Source organism: Lichenostomus cassidix, chromosome 1 (assembly GCF_008360975.1).
Source record: "Lichenostomus cassidix isolate B80296 chromosome 1, HeHo_3.0, whole genome shotgun sequence".
Classification (NCBI taxonomy): Eukaryota; Metazoa; Chordata; class Aves; order Passeriformes; family Meliphagidae; genus Lichenostomus; species Lichenostomus cassidix.
The window spans coordinates 23,054,504-23,075,258 of NC_139479.1; the positions used below are offsets into that span (position 1 = coordinate 23,054,504).

The 20,755-nt window shown below is 36.9% G+C and overlaps 1 protein-coding gene across 1 annotated transcript in view; it reads left to right on the plus strand.

The window, feature by feature from the left end:
• MYO16 (myosin XVI) overlaps positions 1-20,755 on the plus strand; it is a 293,290-nt gene that overhangs the window by 92,160 nt on the left and 180,375 nt on the right. The window contains exons 7-9 of the mRNA XM_085052748.1: positions 1,089-1,214; positions 14,249-14,324; positions 15,653-15,806. Of these exons, the coding sequence (XP_084908874.1) occupies positions 1,089-1,214; positions 14,249-14,324; positions 15,653-15,806 (356 nt within the window). The remainder of the gene's footprint in view (positions 1-1,088; positions 1,215-14,248; positions 14,325-15,652; positions 15,807-20,755) is intronic.

The following is a 20,755-nucleotide window of genomic DNA, read 5'->3' on the forward strand; positions in this document are numbered from 1 at the left end:
CTATTATATCTTTCCCTTTTCTCTCTTCACGGGACCCATTCAGTATTATATTGCTTTTATATTTATTTTGTTTACTTGCTATTTGTATTAAATAAAAGCCCAACATGTCTTTTGGGTATTTTTAATATAAAAAATTCTCATTCTATGAATAACGTATACTGGAATTGATTGCTGATATAATGCCAAACATAGAGAGCCTTAAATAATAATACATTGCAAAAGATAAAGTCCAGCTCCTCAAATCAGCCATTAACAAAGATATTTTTGGGTTTCCTTTTCCCCTTTCTTGCCATTACAATTTTCATACCTTATCACTCTTACTGTATTTGCTATTTAAGAGTGGCAAGCCATGAGCAAACACAGCTACCTTTGAGGTTGTCCCTGCTTTAGCAACAAGTTGTGCTACTTGAGCTCCTGAGGTTCCTGCTGACCTGAGTTTCTCTCCATCTGTTATGGCATTTTCCACCCTCCTTCTGTTCCACTTTGACTCTTGAATGAAATTTACAGCTACAGAAAATTAACTAAAATGATTTAAACAGTTACCAATTAAAATAATTAAGTATCTAGGGAAGCAATGCAAGTATAGGAAATAAAATGTCTGTGGTTCAAAACTAAGGAAATATATTTTGTCACTAATTTCTTGCTGTAGTCTCAATATGCTTGGTTTGATTATGTGTTAATGAGTTCATTTTGGAGTAGTGTTAGCTTAAATCTGGGATATTTGAGCTGCCACAAAAGCAGGTTAATTCTGGGCTCTCAGAGAGCTCAAGCTCTGTTGAAATGCATGATTCTACCTGGGCTCGTGAAGTCTTTGAATGTGTTTAAAAGGGTGTTTGCTTGAAGTCATATGGAAAGTGGTAGTCAGACTAGATTGTTTAGTACATCACAATAAGCTAAAAGTATCTTTTTCTGGTGCATCTTGTTTATAAATGTTAAAAAAGATTCCACAGTGATTTTTTAGTCTGTAGTTATGTACATGTACATTTTGTATTTGCTGTAACTATGATTTAGTAGACATATGCAATAACCCACCATGGATGAGTTCTTTAAACTATTTACATAAGTACAATTTAATTTTTATATTGCAGCTGCATGTGGCCTGTGCTAATGGATACAAGAATGTTGCATCTCTGATACTAGATCATGGGGCTGATCTCAATGTAGTGGATAATCAGTACTGGACACCCCTACATTTAGCTGCAAAGTATGGACAGGTAAGGCATGATTTTTTCACCTGCTTCTCCTTTTTTTATGGTAGTCTTCTGTAGCAGTACCAAATACTTTCAAGTCAGGGAGACTATTCTTATTTTAATGTAGAAAAATTTCCCATTCATATACTATAGGTGGCATCCCAAACAACAGAAATCATTTGAGAATGAGCCTTGTTAAGCTATCAACCCAATACAGTTCATTCCACCATCAACAACAGTTTGTCTCCAGCAAAAATTAAATTTGCACTGACATCTGAAAGCATGACAAAATAAACACTTGATCTGTTATTTTTTCACAGTCTGGCGTCAAAGTTTATTTAGGTAACTTTTTTGCTGTGTGTATTCCTGTGAATAAATGTCCAGGACTCACTTAGCAGTTGCATTCAAAGCTTTCCTGTCACTGAGTTGTGGAAGTGTGTCCTGGGTTTGGGATTTGGAGGCCATGCCTAAACATGACTTCTGCTTCTTAATAACCTACCTTTTCGGTTTTCCTTCATCCTCACTCTCATCAGACATATTCAGTGTGTCTTTGTTGCAGTTTGACCACTTTAGGAGAGTTCTCCACAACTCTCCACTCACCGCAGGGCTCACAGATCACCACTTACCCATAGGTATCTTCCAAAGAAGATGCATCTGTCTTGCATGGGAGAGAGGAGATTTATGTGCTTTTGCAGTTTGACAGGCTTGAAGATAGCTAGTTCCCCAAGACTTAGTCCCGTTCGCAAGATTCTTTGATATCTGGCCGATTTGTCTAAAAATACCATTTATTTGACACAGAACATAACAAACATACAAACATAGAACAGATTGACACACATAGACATACAATGAATACATAATTGCAACACTATGGTAGCTAAAAATGCAATTATGGGGTAAAACCTTGCTTGAACTATAAAGATAGTCAAAACGCAAGAAATGCTTGCTTGAACAATAATGCAAGTTAAGAAATGCTTGCTTGAGCTAGCTGAAATGCAAGTTAAGAAAGGTACCTATAAGTTAGCCGGAATAATACAATTTAGGAAACTCAATGATCTCACCAAATCCAGTTTTGGAGCTGGGGATACATCAGCGTCCTCACTCAATCCCTCGGGAAGTAACCGCAAAGCCTGCGTCCAAGCTTAGGGGAGAGACTTTTCTCCACGCTCTGATATCCATGTAGAAAAGCTTCTGATTTTACTGAGTTTTTCGTGGTGTTTTATAGGGAAAAGAGTGTGTATTTGCGGTCACCTGAAAATTCTTCACATTCTCTCAGTGTCTCGTTCTGAGTTCCAGACGCCAGCACTGATAGTCAGGATTAAGCCATTGACTTAATCTGAGCCATCGATCTCGGCTAGCAATCAGGGAGAGAGAGAAGGGGGGGGGGGTGTCTGTCCTGCCACAGCATCTTAGCTCATTCTTCAATAAATAAATAACACATTTTACAACAAGAAAATAGTAAAAATGTAGTAAAAGTAGTAGTAAAAATAAATGGTTTTGAGACTAGTTAGTTCTGCTGGGATGTAGGTTTTGCCTATTGAGATACCCTGCGCCTGCTCTTTTATAGAGTGTCAAAACTCTGCATATTTTCATAACAGATTAAGTCATTTGGTTTGCATATATATATATATATACATATATGTATACACATGATATATATATAAAAATATGCATGTATATGGCCTGAAGAGTGTATCCTCAATAATTTCAGGTCATGTAAATTTAGAGAGAAATATTTTCCAGAAAGATATACTGAACCAAAGTTTTGTTAGCAATTGAGGTATCAGGGGTATTTGAAATTTATGGTAGATTTAATTTCCTCATCCTGTCTTATCCTGTGCTCTTCTGTAATTCTGCCACAATTCTACTCTCACTGATCCCTCTGCACTCAATCTGCCTGTGTTCAGACTTCAGTAGCACAAGAAAGCTCCTATTCAGAAGGGATAGCACTGATGCAGTCTTGAGCTGGGGCTGCTTATTCTTAAATTTTAGGATCGCTTACAAGTTAGGGCTTTGCACTGCAACAATGTAGTTATACTACAGCTGTACCTTTCTTCTGTTGTGAAGCTAACCCGAGTTTGATGGAAGAGGACTTGAAAGAACTCACTTGAAAGGACTGGGAAAGACCTTACCTTTCCTTATGTATGTGTGGCATGTGCATGTTTGCCACACTAATTCTGGATGACTTGAAATACTCTTTTTCTCTTGAAGTTAGGTGTTTTTCTTTTTGAAACAGACCTGAACATACAAATTTTGTAGTTGAAAGTGGCTAGTGGAAAAAATGACTTTTCCTTTTGAAGAGTTCCTGAGAGCTCAGATTGCTGTTTTGTGAAATGATCCTTTTTGTTGGCACTTCTGTTGAACTGTATCTCCCTTTCTGTCCCAGATGACAATAGGGTTAATTCTTACTCTTTCAGGAATTTTCAGTGAGGAGACAGGGATGAGCTGCACTAGTCTCTATACAACAGTATGGGTACACACAGAGAAACACAAATGAAGGAACATTGTACTCTTCATCATTAAAATTAGCCAAAAACAGACCAAATATTTTCCTTTTGTAGTGTTAGTGAATAGTAGTTTAGAGATACCTTATTATCATGATATATAATTTGCCAGTGTTATTCAGGAGATAAATACAGCTTTCATGTGATTCTGTTTGTAAGAAACAAGTAAATAATTTTAATCCCTTTAAACTGTATGCAAATACACAAAATGGGAAAAATCCCACCACATTTGGATATTTGTAAGAGGATAGCAATAATAGAGATGGTACTAATTTACTTTACCTGGGGAAAAAAAAATAAAGAAGGAACTGCAGAAGTTTTAAAATTACAGTGAGAAAATTTAATTTGCATCTGCACAGGAGCAAACTTGTAAAGAATAAAGGCACTGTAAGCTTCTTGTTACAAATCTCAAGTTGGAAATGAAGTGTATTATAAAAATCTTACTGCTCCATCTTCCACAGTAATTTATGTGTGAAATTAGTGGAGAAAGATGCATCAATCTGAGTCAGCTAAGCTTGTGAAAAAATATTACATCCATACCTTGTAATAAGCCTGGCTTGTACAAGATTTCTCAATATGGCAAACCAATTTTTATTTAGGATGGGTTTCTTCTCAACTAAATTTAGCCAACTAAACTGAAGGACAAAGTCAAAGCTTTGTCTTGTCTGACATGAAGAATCACCTCTAGAAGATAACTCAGAAAATTCTAGTGGGTGCTTTTAAAATAGGGGCAATGATTCATTACTTGCAAGTCTAACCCTTCTTGGTTATAGAGGTCATGGACAACTACCATATGTTAGAGGTGTAATTGGAACATTTTAAAATTCTTCATGAGGAATCCAGATCAAAGTGTGGAGCCAAAGGATGGGTCAACTGCCCACTGGTCTTCTAAGTCTCCCCAGTCATCATGAAGTGGGCATGGAGTTGATGCCTTACTTCTAGAAAGCATAAAGTGAATACTAGAGAAGGAGTAGAGTTAGATGCTTGCAACAATACCAATCTTATCACAAGCAAAGCATAGCAGAATGCTGTTGCATTGTTTCCAGAGAGGGGATAAGTAAGAATTTTAAATGTCAGTATATATTATCTGATGTTGAAAAAAGAAAAAATCTGTATCTATCTTTACATCTATTTGTAAAGAAAACTAGTTTAATGAATAAATTTACCATGTAAAAACATTATTAGTCTAAATATTGAAACAGAGCATGGGCAAATGATAAATGAATTGTCTTATTAGTGACAGAGAGTGTAGATCCAGAGTAGAATATTTTTCTTGCCTAGGAGTACAGGAATTGCTGGTGAGTTTGAGGGTTTTGTACAGGACATGGCTACAGGAACAGAATAGGGCAGCTGAGGCTACTGCCTGAAGGTCAGTCTCTGTAAGATAAGAATCTGCTTTACAGGAACAATTAGGTTATCAGTGAGGGCAATAGACTCTTAACTGCCTATGTCAACCTGCTAACAGTAAAAAATAGACATATTTTTAAACAGTGTTACTCTGAGTCTCTAGGACTGTTATAATTTTCTCCCCCAGTCCATATGTATTAAGGCTAAAAGCAATTTTATGTTTTTAATGCATATTGAGATATTAACATAATACAAAAAATTGATATTATTGAGGTATTAAGATCAGAGTTGCTTACCTTAACAATTTTACCTTAATAAAATTATGGAAAATAATAACCTCTACAACAGACATCCAGATCTACATCTGTGACACACAAAAACCTGTTCAAAATAAAAACAAAGGGGAAAACCAAAAGATAAAAACAAAGGACAACAAAGCTAGCCTCAAGACATTAGAATATGTCAGGGTTGCCTATGTAAATTTAAGAGGGCCTTTTGGACATACACGTTTTTAGCACTGTTTCTGGTGGCAGCTGTGGCTCCTTTGTCTCCCTGTCACGCAGCAGGGGCAGCACTGGTGTGTTCTGGTTGCTCTCTGTGCACACCAGCGAGGGACACACGTCTCGCTTGGGTACCACACTGCCCATGCTGGCACTGGTGCCAACTGCAGAAGGGCGACTTGTATGTCTCAGGCTGCCCCCTTAATTTGAATTTAGCACAGCAATCACTTTGTGGACAAGCTAGTAATCTGGCATTGGTAGTGCTGTCCCTGCTGGACATCTTCCAGCTGCTGTGATCAGGAGAGCACACACTCGCCCTCCCCACGGTGGGAATAGGCTGCAGCTCTGACATTTGCCTTGGGTACTTTGGCACAATTCCCAGGCACAAGCTGTTTCTTTGTTGTTTATCACAGAAATGTCACCTTTCAAACAGCTATCGGAGACATGCAGGTCAGAGCTGACTTTGCAGTAGCTTAAACACTACCTCTCCCCAAATTTCATCCTTGGGGGATGATGCCTATGTCTAAACTGTTAAATCACTAAATAAAAGAGGGCTAGGGATTAAGGCTGGCAACAGTCTGGCTCACATTCATATTGTTTAGAGCTAGTTTCCTGTATAGGAGATTAGTCATGTTTGTAGAGAGCTGGTTGGAGTGGTCCAAAGGAGAGTCAGGGAGAGAGCTAACAGTTAAGCAGGGTGGATTATAAGGGATACTTAAGCTTGCTCCATTGCACTCTCTTGCTTAGTGAGACAGATTTAGCCTCTGGCTTTGAGATTTAAAGTGTTTTGTGATGTCAAAAAAAATGGGTAAGACATTTATTCAACTGCTGACTAGATCTCTGCAAGAGTAGCTCCTGTACTAGCAAGGATTTCTTCCCATCAGTAAATTGGAAATATCCCAAATAAATAAAAAATGCCTATAGATATCAGATGCCTACCTCATGTTTCTTAGCATATTATATATATATCCTGTGTCATTTTCAAATGTGTGAAATTGTCATTCTGTAAATATATTCTCCTTTACACACATGTGGTTGGTCTGAATCATACCTCTCTGATTAGTTAGTCCATCAAAACACAGCACTTCTTTCAGATTGTAAAAGGGACTCTGTTCCTTGCTGAGATCTCAGAGAATACACGCTCTTACTGTGTGAACTAATTTGTTCATCCTTACTGAAACTGATTAGTCATTTGACTCAACTGTGACCTGAGCTTCTTTTTTTTCAAGTGCATGTTGAGCACAAAACAGAAAAAAATCCACGTTCTGTTGTTGGAATATGCTTCAGTGTATAAGGGATATATGAGCTCATTGTGGGAAATGATACCTAATCTCATCAAGTTTGGCCATTGCCGTAGTAGTTTCTTTGACTGCAGTTTCTGAACTTCTGCAGCCACACTCCACAAACATTTTCAATGAGAAGAGCCTAAAGAAGGGCGTGCTTGTTTAGTATTTCAAAATGAATGTGTTATAGTCACTCAGGGAGTAAATATTTTCCCTGTCAAGTAGTTGGAGTCTTTAATTTATGGTCAGAAAATCGTCTAGAGAATGTTTTATCTAGACATATCTCAGCCTTATTTCTTTAGTCTTTTTGTTCATATTTGGCATGTGTGATTGTACTCAGGTGGAAGAGCCATATTTCCCTTCAGGTCAAATTACACTCAGTTTCCTCAAACAGTGAGACCACTTTGGGATTTCTGCTTGTGATATCTTTCTTTCACTCTCAATATATTCACAAGATTTCTACAAATTATTCAAATGTTAATTGTGGGGAGAGAATGTAAGGCAAGAAAACCTAGATTCACACAATACCAAATGATAAGAAAATAGTTTGAACTTCATATACAGTCTAGGGACAATCTCAATTTACAAAATCACTATGAAATTCTCAGTGTTTACAGGTATGTTTTTAAAGCTGAGGTGTGCACAGTCTACACTATATACTTGGTTATTGCAGGATTTCTCTGATGAATATAAATTCTATTTTCCTTGAAATACCATTTATACTGACCTTCTTATATGAGAGGCAAGCATGAAAAAAAAGCCTAACAAGGCTTTTCAGGCACAAACTTTGAGAAGTGGCAGATTTATTATCTTCTCTGTAATGTAAATATATAACTTCTAGGACCATAACTTACAAGCATCTTTAATCACAAGATCACATAATATTTTCCCTGATTTATTTTATTTTTTCTCTGTCTAATTTCCTAGTGGATTGAAAAATAGAAATGTAGGTTATCAGCCTTGAAGTAAAGACTGATGAAGTTTTTACATCAGCTGTAGAAAAACTTTTCAGTGACCTTTGCACTTGCTTTGATAGCTGAAAACAGCTGAAAACAGCTGAAAACAGCCTTTTTTAACTTGAATTGTTCCAGAGGTTTAAAAGGCATACTCTTAGACCACATAGGTTAAACTTGCTGACTGCAGAAAGGTAGTGCTGACACTTGGGTAACTTGGGTTCCATTCCAGGCTCTGTGCATGAACAGATGCAGTATTTACGGTTCGTTCCTCCCACAAATAGTCTTATTTGTCCCATTGCCTCCAGTCTGTTCCGTTCTTGTCCTCACTCTATTGCCTTATTGTCCAATTCATTTGCCTGGCTTCATGTCCTTTCCTTACATGTTTTATCCTAATCCTGATTTCCTTGCACAGTCAGCTTCTGCCCCTCCTCCTCTCCCTGGTTCTCATCCAAGCTTTCATTTTTTTCTACTTTGACTTCATGCCAACCTTCCTGCCCTTCTGTCCCACTTGTTTACAGTCCCAATCTCCCTTGTTCAATCTCACTGTTTTTTCCTCACATGTCACTTTCTTCTTCCATTTTTCTGATTAGTCTGTCTCTACCTACATCCTGGCTCCTTGCCACATTTCTCTTCTTCCCTTTCACTTCATATATTTCATGCTGTTAGTTCCAAATTCCAGCTTTTTATCTATGCCCACTTCTATTCCACACACCCCTCCCCCCACCCCATGCTTTCTACCCTGCTGCTAGTCTTATTCCCACAACCTACTTTTTCTAATCTGTTCCACTTTGCTGACCACAGGTGGTTATGGTCCCCTTTTCTCTGCACGGAAATAGGAAAAAATATCTTCCTAATCTATATTGTATTAAAAAGAGAGATCTGTAATGAGTTTCAGATATCGTTTCCTGTGTTTAGAGCAGTACTGTGGATAAGATTTGCAATTGCAGAGGAAATGCTATTTAGCCTCTGAACACTATTGCTGTTGTGTAGGGCTTTACCTATGAAATTTTGTCTTTAAGGGACACACAGTTATCTAAGGCATACTGTTGTGTAATGGAGAGTAAATATATGATCTTAAAAGCTCAGTTTACAGGAACTCTAATGGCTTAATAGCTACCTTACTCTAATGCTGGGAGTCTCTGTCTTGGAATTTGTTTCACTCCCCAGTATCTTAAGGTCCCTAACCTGTATTTTTCTTCTTTATGTCCTTGATGCTTGGTAAAGTGCCTATTATCACTCCATTTAAGTAGTTAAATAGTCTCCAGTGTTATTCTAAGGAGTTATATTGCTCCATGACTTACCTGATCTTATTTATCCAGTCTATGCAATATATGGTTATCATTTAGCAACAGCACTTCTATCAGAGAAGCTTAGCAATTATAATAGTAACAGTACTAATAAAAATTGAAAGGACCCTCATTTTTGTTTCTTTGATTGCAAATCTTTTGAACCTCCAACTGTATATTTAAATAGAGCAGCTCTTACTGGTTCTACTAACATGTAGGCCTACAGTGGATTGTATTAGCAAAAAGGGGGCTCCCTGGTTTATACATTATGATAAAATAACTGCATTATAAGCATCATGTAGCAGATTTTTTCAAAGCTTTGAAACTTGGCTGTGTTTTGATGATTTTCCAAGCATATAATAAAAGGAATATTCTCCTATGAAATTCATCTTCTACCTAATACAAGTGTTCAAATCATACATACACTGGAGCTCACAAGGATGAGTAAAATATTTTTTATACACCTTGCTACCAGAAGTACTTCATTTTTGCTTGCTTTATTTTTCTGTCTAATTTTAAGAAAACCCCAAAACTGAAAAATCATAAGCATTCACAGGCAGCAGTCTTAGCAAACTGCCTAGCAAAAATCCTGAAGTCAGGTAAACATGCACTTTTAAACCCAGTAAGATAAATTTTAGTCATATGAGCAATAGAAAATTGGTACTTATGAGTGCAGATATAGGTCATCTTGCTCAGTGGTGAAGACTGCAGATTATAGTGGTGTAACCAGTGATATTTCTTATGTTCTGTCCAGAGGTTTTGTTGTATTTAGTGAACATACACCTTAGATATTAAAATAGTACATGGTGATTTTACTGTATTTCACACCGTAATGTGAGATTGATGGTCAAAAATAATAATGATTTTGATTTAAGATTTTTGTTCCACTAGTTTCTTATGTACATCTTTGTCTCATAGTGGATGAGCACATGCTGGGGACCATATCCAGCAAAAATAAAGTGGTAACCTGAGAAGTGACAGCAGGTTGAACAAAATTGCGGGAAGAAGGTGGTGAGAGCTTAGTCAGAGAGAACTGAGGAGTGATGTGCAGAAGTGCCTGGGGCATAAAAAATGGAGAAGGAGGTTAGGAACCAAAAAGTTGATAGTGAACCTGGTCACTTAGGGATGGTAGGATATGTCCAATGCTGAAACAGACAGAGAAGAGTGGAGAAGTGAAGAGAAATGTTGGTGTTGACAGGGAAGAAAAGTGAAAGACTGAAGGAATTTACTGTTGGGGGTTCATGCAAATTGGATTATGCATATTCATTGCTGTGCAAAACAGCTCATGAGGACATTTGCATAAAACCTCCAGCTTTTTGAATTTAAGCAGGTATCTCTCTGATGGTAAAGAAAGGGGAACAAATCGTCTGAGTTAGTGGCTCTGGGACTTGGATGTAAGAGCTAAAAGCTCAGCCAGAGCCAGCAGCTTATCCTTTGCCTGTGCTGGTGCACACCAGATGTCCTGTGCATGGCTTCAGAGGAAAATGTCTGACCAGATGAGAGAGGAAGACACTTTTCAAGAACACTGGCTCTGCTCTCTGGCTAATTCATTAGCAGTGAAAAATAGCATGGTTTGAGAGCACTTTGGAGCTGCCTTTGAAGCCTCAAGTGCATTGGGACATTCTTGAGGAGTCTCTGTTACTCATTCATGCCCTGTATTTCCTACTCTGTCACTGCAGTTACTTATCTGTGGCAAGAGGCCTTGCAGTCTGGCCAACCCTGGTGCTCCTAAGTCTGTGTTTTATGAAACTCAGCATGGGGCTTTTTTAGCTAACATTTAATTAATTTTAATTAATTAAATTTAATTAATTTTAGCTAACATTAAGTGAGGTAAAACTTAGCCCCCTTTTTTAGCACAGGGCAATTTTATTTGAAGTGTATAATGTGCCTATTAAAGTGAATTTATTTATGCTGCCTTACGTCACAGAGTCACAGAATGGGTCAGGTTAGAAGGAACTACAGAGGGTTATCAGGTCCAACCTCCTTGCTCAAGCAGGGTTATCCCAGAGCACTTGGCACAGGGTGGTGTCCAGACAGTTCTTGAATATCTCTTGTGAGGGAGACTCCACAACCTCTCTGGGTAATCTGTTCCAGTGCATGGTCACCCACACTGTAAAGAAGTTCTTCCACATTTTCGGGTGGAACTTCCTGTGCCTCAGTTTCTGCCCATTGCCTCTTGTCCTGTTCTTGGCACCACTGAGCAGAGCCTGGTCCATCCTCTTGACCCCCTCCCTTCAAATATTGATAGACAATGATGTGGTCCACTCCCAGCCATCTCGTCTTCAGACTAAACAGACCCAACTCTCTCAATCCCTCCACGCAAGGGAGATACTCCAGTCACCTAATCATAAGTATATATGGCAATGAACCAAAACTTCAACATATCTGCCTGCCATACCAGTATTGGTTTTTTTTAAATATCCTAATTGATCATTAATGGGGATGTGAAACAGAACTGGACCCAGTACAGATCTCTAGGCTACAGTGATGGTTACTGGTCTCCACCTAGTCTGCTTGCTGTTCATTGCCACCTCTGGGCCCGGCCATTGGGCTACCTGAGTGGTGGAATGACAGCCCATTGCCTGTTTCTGTTTGGCAAGCATCACATTGGAACAGGTTGTGGATAGATGTTCACAGTGTAGCTTTGCCGATATTTTCAAGACTTCCTTGCTAGTATAAGGTACAGTCTAGAAGAAGTACAGAAATAGGTATTTTAAAATGTATTAGTGGTGGCCAAAGTCACAGCCCCGTGTGCAGTGGGAACTGGGGCCTGAATGCTGAGTGGAAAGTCTATGAAGTCCTTTGAAAATCAGGGCAAAGAGCTTCTGGTTTGGTGAGCAAGGAAGGAGCCAGGGGAACCTAAAAGGTGGGACTTCCATAATAAGGGGGCAAGAAAGGAAAATATTCTTTGCAATAATGTTCTCAACAGTCAAAGGGTAAGATATTCAGTAAGAGATGTCAAAGAGAGGTAGAAATATTGCAATCTGAGCAGAATACTAGGAAAAGAGAGACAGCCATGCTTTATTAATAGGTAAAAGAGACCTTTATTAAAAGGTAACTGATTTTGAATTTTGGGAAGGAGGGTATTCAAAGGTAAGATCTTAAAGGAAAAAATTAAGTTCTAGGTTGTTGCCTGGTGTTCTGTCCAAAAGGTACTGATAAATAATTAAAGATATAAAAAGAGAAGCAAGACAAATTATATGTAAATATTTTAAATAACTGCCATTACTGTGGCATTTTCTGCCACAGTAAATCATGACACAGTGAGTCATGACACTGTCTGTTTTCTTTAATTTTACCTGACTTGACAAAGACTACAGTGGAAAAATAGAAATATATATACGCACACAAATTTTATTTATAGGTTCTACAATAATTTATTAGATATTGTGTTATTTCTTGACATAATCATATGTGTGCTATTTGTAACTCTGCAATTGAATTAGCTTTGCTTAGTGGTAATTTGCTATAATTATTCTACAAATATTTCTACTGTTAGGCACAGTTCTGAAGATATGACAATTGGATTTTAAAATACTCCTTCTAAAACATCAGTTAATGAGGTTAATTCCAACACAGAGAGTTGTGTATCCAAAAGCAGGTTATTGAAATTGTCCGTGACCTGAATACCTTAGTCTTGGTGACATGCATCAAGGAGTCCCAGCAGGAGATATTTCACTGGCAGCAGGAAGCATTGATACTGGAGCATGGAATTTCTTGTGGTATAAATCCAAACCTTTGGTAACCCAAAAAGCTGTGTATTGTTACTAAACTGAAAATGCATTTAAAACCTCTTTTTTTTTGATACAACTACTACCACTTTTCAGAGATTATGCAGTAGTTCCATAGCTAAGCATGTTCCTTTTTTTCCCTAATAAAAAAAGGCATATATATGTATATATATTTTATATGTGTTGAGAGTTCTCAGTGGAAAGCAGGGCTAATTGGATTTGGAAATAAACCTGTTATGGCTTCCTCACTTGGAGTTTGCTGAATTTGCTGCTGTTACTGCAAGAAAAGAAAGCCAGAAATCTGAGGAGAGCAAGATCTTTTTTTTTTTAATAGAAATTTGCAACAATATTTTCCTGGTTCTCTGTAATTCGAAGCTTGGGATTTTCTTTGCATTTAATAGATTCCTCATTAGCATGGTCTTTTCTAGTAAGTTGCCACCTGTGTACTGAATCCATTTTGAATGATTTTTTTTTTTATTGCAATGATTTCTTTCCTGTTTATGTGTCCACTTATTTATTTATTTATTGTTTGGGTTTATATCAAATTACTATCCTTTCCCCTAGATCACTTCCACTTCAGGTCTCCTTCATCTCTAGGTCTGTTCTCCTGGTCTGAAGAATCCTTTCTTTCCTCCACGGCTTTTTTTCCTCTGTGCTCATTCTGGCCTCTCCCATTGGTTACATGTACATTCTATTTACTTTAGCATATATGCAAACATGCATATAGTTTTCTCCTTTAGTTGAGCTTTATATTAACATTCTAAAAGTACTTTTTGCTCCTTACGCAGCCTTTCACTCCTTTCTGACCAACCTATATGTCAGGATAGACATTGCTACAGCCTTTGATGGGAAAGTTCTCTAGATACTTTGGTGCAGCAATAGAAGAGCTCACTAAGAATAGTTCCTTGCAGGAATTGAAAAATATGTTTTAGACTTTCATATGATATTCTACCTACAGTGCTACGTTACCTTTACTAAGAGATTAGATGATTTTGGTAAACATAATATGAATGTGCCAATTTCTATTACTGACAGAGAACAGATTTACTTCCATGAAGATGGCTGTGAGTCAGACCCCTTTGACAGTGGTGGCACAGAGTTGTTGGATTAGTTAGGCATGAAGAAATGTTTGTGATCTAAGTCATAACAGGTGGTGATAGAGTGGTAGGTCTTTTTCTTTGCAAATTTTTTTACACATGTATGAGTGGAGGGAGACATTGGCAGTGGAGTTATGCTGAGGATACCCTGAAATTGTATGAGAACTGTATATTACTCTGCCACCTGTGATTTATAGAAATGTGATTAGTAGGTGCAGAAGGTGGGGGGTTGGGAGGGGCTGCCTGTTACTTATCATATGATTTCAGATAGTGCAGGAAGGAAGGAATAAACTGAATGACAGGCACCTGTCCTACTTCTCTGATTTCAAACACCTCTGGTTTTGCCCATTTTAGACCAATCTTGTGAAGCTGCTTTTGATGCACCAGGCAAATCCCAATCTTCTTAACTGCAATAATGAAAAGCCTTCAGGTAGGTGAAAATCCACGTACATAATGTGTGTATTAGCTATTGTGACACTGTCTTCTTTCCTTCATGCTTTCTTAGCTATGGTTTATTCAGTGTGTAGAGTTATATGCACATGCATGTTTGCACGTTCTTACGTACATTGTGGAAAACTGCTAATCATGGCAGGATATCCTATCAAATTACAGCATGTTTTTCCACTTGTTTCATTTCCTGTTTATTTTTAGCTATGTTTCTTACTTGAGAGTTCTTCTGGGCCTTGGTGATAGCTGCATTTACACATTTTTTGGTGACTTCTCACTGAGTTCCTTTCTGTTTCAACTGATCATAGTACATGACCTCTTGAGTTGGAGTTTCTATAGCTGTTGTCTGAAAACAAATTCAATATCCAGTTTTGAAGTGTAGCTGCTGTTGTTTATCACAGAAGGCACCTTCTTAAACCCAATAGCAGCACGGAGCTGAAGCTCTAAAGATAATAGAATTGTAGACTCTGTTAAGTTGGAAGGGATTTCGATTGGCCTAACAAGGAGATCAAAGCAGAGCTTAAGTCAGTAATGCTAGCTAGCAGTGTTGCTAGGTAAAGAAGAAACACACAGCTGTTCAACCTTCTATGCCTAGGATAAAATCAAGATGGAACCCAGTAATATAGATAATAATACCTTTCTGTCACATATGGGTGTAACTCCATTTGCATAATAAAGCAAAATATGGTATGCTTCAAGTGGTGTACTGCCTACAGATATGTTCACAGGGAACTTCATGGCACTTAACCTCAGAGAAGTTGTTTGTGGTTAGGTACATGCCAGTTTGTACTCGTAAAAAAGGCTGTGGACCAAACTCAGATAATCGTAACGATACAGTTAGGTAACCACATTTAGTAGGTATTTAACACAGTTGAGTTAATTGTCTTTCTGGTCTGCAAACAGAACTGATTTCAACACTTCTGTATGTGTAAGACATATAAATCTAGTTTGTAGAAACATAAAACATTTGAATAGGATTTAAGTGCATGTTTTCATAGAAACAAAGTGTTGAAAAGGGTTGTATTGCTTTTCCTGAAGTCCTGTGAATTATTGAATACTTTGGTTCATTACACAGCAAGAATAGTTTTGAGGTTTTGCAGATGACAACTTAAGTCTGTACTGAATTTACTTTGCCTTTGTTTTCGCAATTAACTAAACAATTTCAAGTATTGTTTTATGATCAATATCTGAGCAATTCCTTTCATGTTAACTAGCCACATGTTTAGTCTTCATCTGATCTAGAGATTTTAATTCAAAGGAGCTATTCTGCACCATTTTCTTGTCTGATATCTTGGTGTTCCAATGTCTTAGATGTTGCAGCTTCTGATTTCATTGAGGAAATGCTTCTAAAGGCTGAAATTGTCTGGGAGGAAAAAATGAAAGACCCTTTAGCTGTTTCTGCTTTATCTCAAGAAGAGCCATATGAAGAGATCCTCCATGATTTGCCCACAATTTCCAATAAACTGTAAGTAAGTGCTAGTGTTATAGAGCAATTCATTGAAGCCAGATTATAATTTGAACCATATTTGCCAATCTGTGAGACCTAGCTGTGCGTCCTTGGAGATATTCAAATCCCATCTGGACATGGTCCTGGGGAACTGTCTTTACATGTCCCTGCCTGAGCAGGATGATTGGACCAGGTGCCCTCTAGGAAGCCCCTTCCACTCCCAACCATTCTGTGCTGCTTTGTGATTTGATGATTCAAGAAACTCTTTACTTTTGGAAATCTCCTGAACCATCTTTTATGTTTGTATCTCTCATATCTTTTTGTCAACCTTAGTTTCATAATTATGGATGATGAATGGTAAAATATGTGTTGTAATTGCCAATAAAAATTATCTGGGGCTGCCTTAGCAGATTAGAGATTAATACTGGAGACTTGAACATTTTATTAAGGTAGCTAAGAATAGCGTAAGTAAAAGTACCATTGCCTATGAGAGAAACAGGGACAAGTCCTGAAAATAAAAATCAGATATGTGATTGCAGATTAAATTACATTAGTCAAACTTATAGTTATGAATTTATATTTAGATTTGTGCTGCTTAAAATTCAAGTGCAGTCAAGTAGAATTTAGCAGTTTGGACTTAAAACTCAGTATTGAAGAATCAATTTGTGTCTTAAATTGTAAATTTTAATACTTTTGTATTTCCTCTTGAATCTTAAGAAAAGACTGCCATTGGGTATGTGAAAAGAGATGTACAATAGGTATGAAGTGCTATTGGCTGTTTTATGGTAATACAAGACATACTAAAATTTCAAATTCTTATTTCCAGATACTGTGATCCAGGGAATTTTAAAAGCTACAAATAATGTTTTTATACAGTGTGCAGTTTATGTATATTTGAAGTATATATTTGTTGGTTACATAACCTTGCAAAACACTGGCATTAATTTTGCTGTTGTAATCACCAAAGAGTGTGTGAGGAAAACAGTAAATAAAACCTCTTATAAAGAGACAGATAAGATATATATGATTCCATTTCATAATAGCTATAATTTATGGTTGGCAGAATGGGTTTGGATGCATGAAAATTTGGAAGAGGTGAGCAACTGTCATGAAGTGATCAATCTGTTAAATTCAGAGTTCCATGGGATATATTTAGTAAAGATTGCATATTTCATGGATGGTAAACACAGTGTGTTGTTTCTGCTTCATGATTTGTAGTCATTAATATAGGTAGCTGGGTATACGATACTAATATTTATGAAATTAATAATTGTTCATGCTTGTTAATTCCTTATGAAATAAGCAGTCCTCTAGTGTAATCCACTGTTTCAATAACTGAAATCATACTTCTGAAATTTATGTGGCCTCTAACTGTCTTTTAAATGAAAAATTTAAGTTTTTGGCATGAAACTAAGCTGTTAGATTCTCAAACGTTAGTAAAACCTTTATTTTTAATTATTGATACGTTGCAATTACAGAAGTAGAAAGTAGGTCACCCTTGTATCTATGTAATTATGCCTAGCAAAAGTTATTCATAAAGGTTTTAGAGACTTTGAGAAATTTATCATTGTTCTTGCATGTAGATGATGCATTTCCATGTGTTTTATATTCTAGAAGTTTGTACTGTGGTGCACATACTATACTGGATACTGGTTGTAGTGCTAACACCCATTAACCTCTGCAAGGCATGACTTGCCCAAAGTTGAAGTGGTCTGAAAATATTTTTTATCTACTCTTTTCATTCCTGTAGTACATAGATTCAGACAGCTAATTTTTGAGAGGTTTTTTTGTAGTGACCCTTTATATGACAGTAATACAGACCTGCCACATGTAAAAACCGTTATTGGAAGTTTTGGAAAAGCAAAGTTCACTGAATGGGAAAACAAAGAAAATGGATTTATGTGTGGAATTGTGATGAGTTTAGTGTCTTTCGGCAGCTGTATCCCAGTGTGGAACTGCATGAGAACAAAGAACTAGGTGAAACCAAAGTCCTGTTCAGCTCTGTGCACTGACCTTGGCAGTGGTCCTTTGCAAAGAGCCAGGGAGCCATTATTAGGTTACAGTAAGCTTGAAGTAATGCCACTTTGGCATGTTCTTGAGAATTTTGGCAGTCTTAGCTTTAGAGATTTTCTCAGCCAGAACTTTGCACTATCTGTTTGTCTATCTATCTATCCATCTGGTCTGCCATCAGTACAGGAGAGTATCAGCTGCCAGCCAGCTACTGTGACATGGGAGAGTTTTTGGAAGGCAACAGTATTGGTGTGTTTTGCCCATTCATGTCTCAGCTATCACTACTGAAAAAAGAAATTTGTTCATGAACCATACTACGCAGAATTCAATGTTACTTAGAAATTCTCTAATCTTAATTTATAGGACTGAAAATCAGGTGTCATTAAAGTTAGTTAGCTCTGTAGTATAAGTTATGATATAATGCTTAAAATTGTGAAACCTAAAACCTTACAGAGAGTTATTATTCCAAATAATAGTAGACATATTCTTAAGATATAGTAAATTATCCACCAGAGTGGCTCCATGCTGCCTGTAAGAGAGGCAGCCTAGATGACTGTTTTAAATTATTTTTTTTCCCAGTGGCTAATGTTGAAAACAAAGAGTTTCATCCTTCATGCTCTGTTAAGAGTCTATAGAGAGATGTGTAATATGCTAGATTGAAGATAAGTGTCTGTGCTGTTCTTGTGTATCAAACCAAATTTTTAATGTTGAAAAGGAGTGCACAATAATAATCCATATGTACCATTGCTTTATTCGTTATTGCATCCATTCTTCATCAACTCTCCTGATGTAAGAAAGTATTTTAATCTGAGGTGGTAAGTTTTACAATAGTTGCTAGTAACTCTGTGTTGTGGCCATACTGCTTTGTGGCCATTTCTCAGAGGAAAACAACATTCAGAAGCAGACCCAAAACTGATGAACAAACAATTATAAATAGCATGAGTTCTGTCAGCAAACCTAGTTTTGCTGGTTCAAAGTTAAATTACAGCATTGATTTCTGGAAGAACACTGTGAGGAGGTAAATTGAAAGAGTCTCTACTCGGGCAGAGGAAACTGAATTTAGCAGTCATTATATTTGAAATACGCTGTTACGAAGCAAACCTGGTTTCCTTCATTGCACTCAGTCTCCTCAGTGAGGTGTGGGTGGCAGAGGGCAGGGTTGCAGTTATTTCTCTCTGTCACTCCTCTTACCTTGCTCTTTTCTTGTGCTTCACACATAACCTTCACAAGCTGCAGCATCTTTGAGGCCATATCTGCTCCAGCGTAGTTCCTTGGTCATAATTGGCCAAGTAAATTAGCTAAAGGACAGAATTTTAATGATGCCACAAAGTTACTTGAAGGTTGACCAATACAGCAAATCTAATGTCTGTGCCGGAAAGTTCTGCCAGTTTTAATTCTAATGGTACAATCAGAAGAAATCTGTTACTCCACTGGCAAAAATACCAGCACAAAATACATTAATTGACATAGCTTACAGTTCAGAATATTAAATTGGCTGTATCTGTATAAAAGTGACTTTAGACTCATGCTATGGCTGCAGTGATCACCACTGCACTACTGCTTCCGTACAGAGCCTGTGGAACTTTCCTAGGTGAAATAATCTTTGAATACACTGGTAGTACAGTCATCTAGCTAGTGATAAGTACTAAAAAATTATGAACTCACTCTCAAAGTAATGCTAACTTAATCACATTTTATATTTTCTGATACATGTCGAAGTAATTATTAATTATAGTAATGAATGTGATTCAAAATCAGTACAAGAATGTGAAATAAAATAGACATAGATGTGTTCAAGGCAGCAAAACAGAAAAGACACATAGATTTGTTCAAAACAGCAAAACAAAACAGAAAAGCAAAAGAAAAGAAAAGAGATTCAATTTTTCTTACATAGCATTTCCATGTAACCGTTTATTATAGTTACATGGTAACATTTATGTAGCACTTGAATTTCAATTGTTCTAGTGCTTTCAAACACTCTCCTAATGTTTAATCTATGGCGAAGTTTCTGTTATGTAACTTTAAACAATTTTTGGACTGAAATTTCAGAGATTATGCACTTTTCAGGTGCCAAGTGCCTTAGAAATTGTTTGAAGCATCTCAGAATTGCCTGTGGAAGGGTTACAGAAATTCTCTCCGACGAAAGCTATAAGCTCAAAGGGCCCATGAAAATATTATTGCAGATTCTCCCTTGATATAATTCTGTCAAGTTAGAAGGTGCCCTGGTGCTTCCAATAGTGATGATAAAACTTCCAATTATTTGATTGTCAGCTCTCAGTTTTTCATATGATTTCTTTTTTTTTCTTTTTAAATGACATGGTAGAGGATAGCAACTTACAGAAATCCATCTCAATATATCTTAAAAAAACCCCACAATAAAATACACAATACTTCAAATAAATTCCATATGTGATGGCTTCTTTGCATAAAAATTAAAATCACTATTTCTCCGTATAACATTTAATATTTCATCCAGTCAGATAGGCAGGTAGAAAGTCCTGTGTTCAGATAAGATTATCCTAGATAACACTTCTTCCTATCTGCTATGCAACATTATTTTGGCGTAAGTCTCCTGTTGTGGTTAATTATCTATTAATTATCCATTAATTTTCATAAAAGAAGACAGTTCATGCTAATGAACTTGCCTACATTAACATAAAATCTTCCCTTGCACTGTCCTGTAGTTCAGCTTTCAGAGGCATTGCTTGACTCAATCTTGTGACTAATAAAAATGCTTTTCTAAAAATCCATTTTTTTCTGGAAACTTTTTATTTCAGTTTATTTTTCATAGTGTCTTCTTGAACCTGAGTCACAATGAACTGTTGGAGTAATTTTAATATTTTGTTTCTTTCACAGAATCATTCACATTTTTGTCGTAATATGAATTATATGTCATCATTTCCATCACATGAAGTCCTATTATGATCTTATAAATGCACACAATTTATAGGCAATTC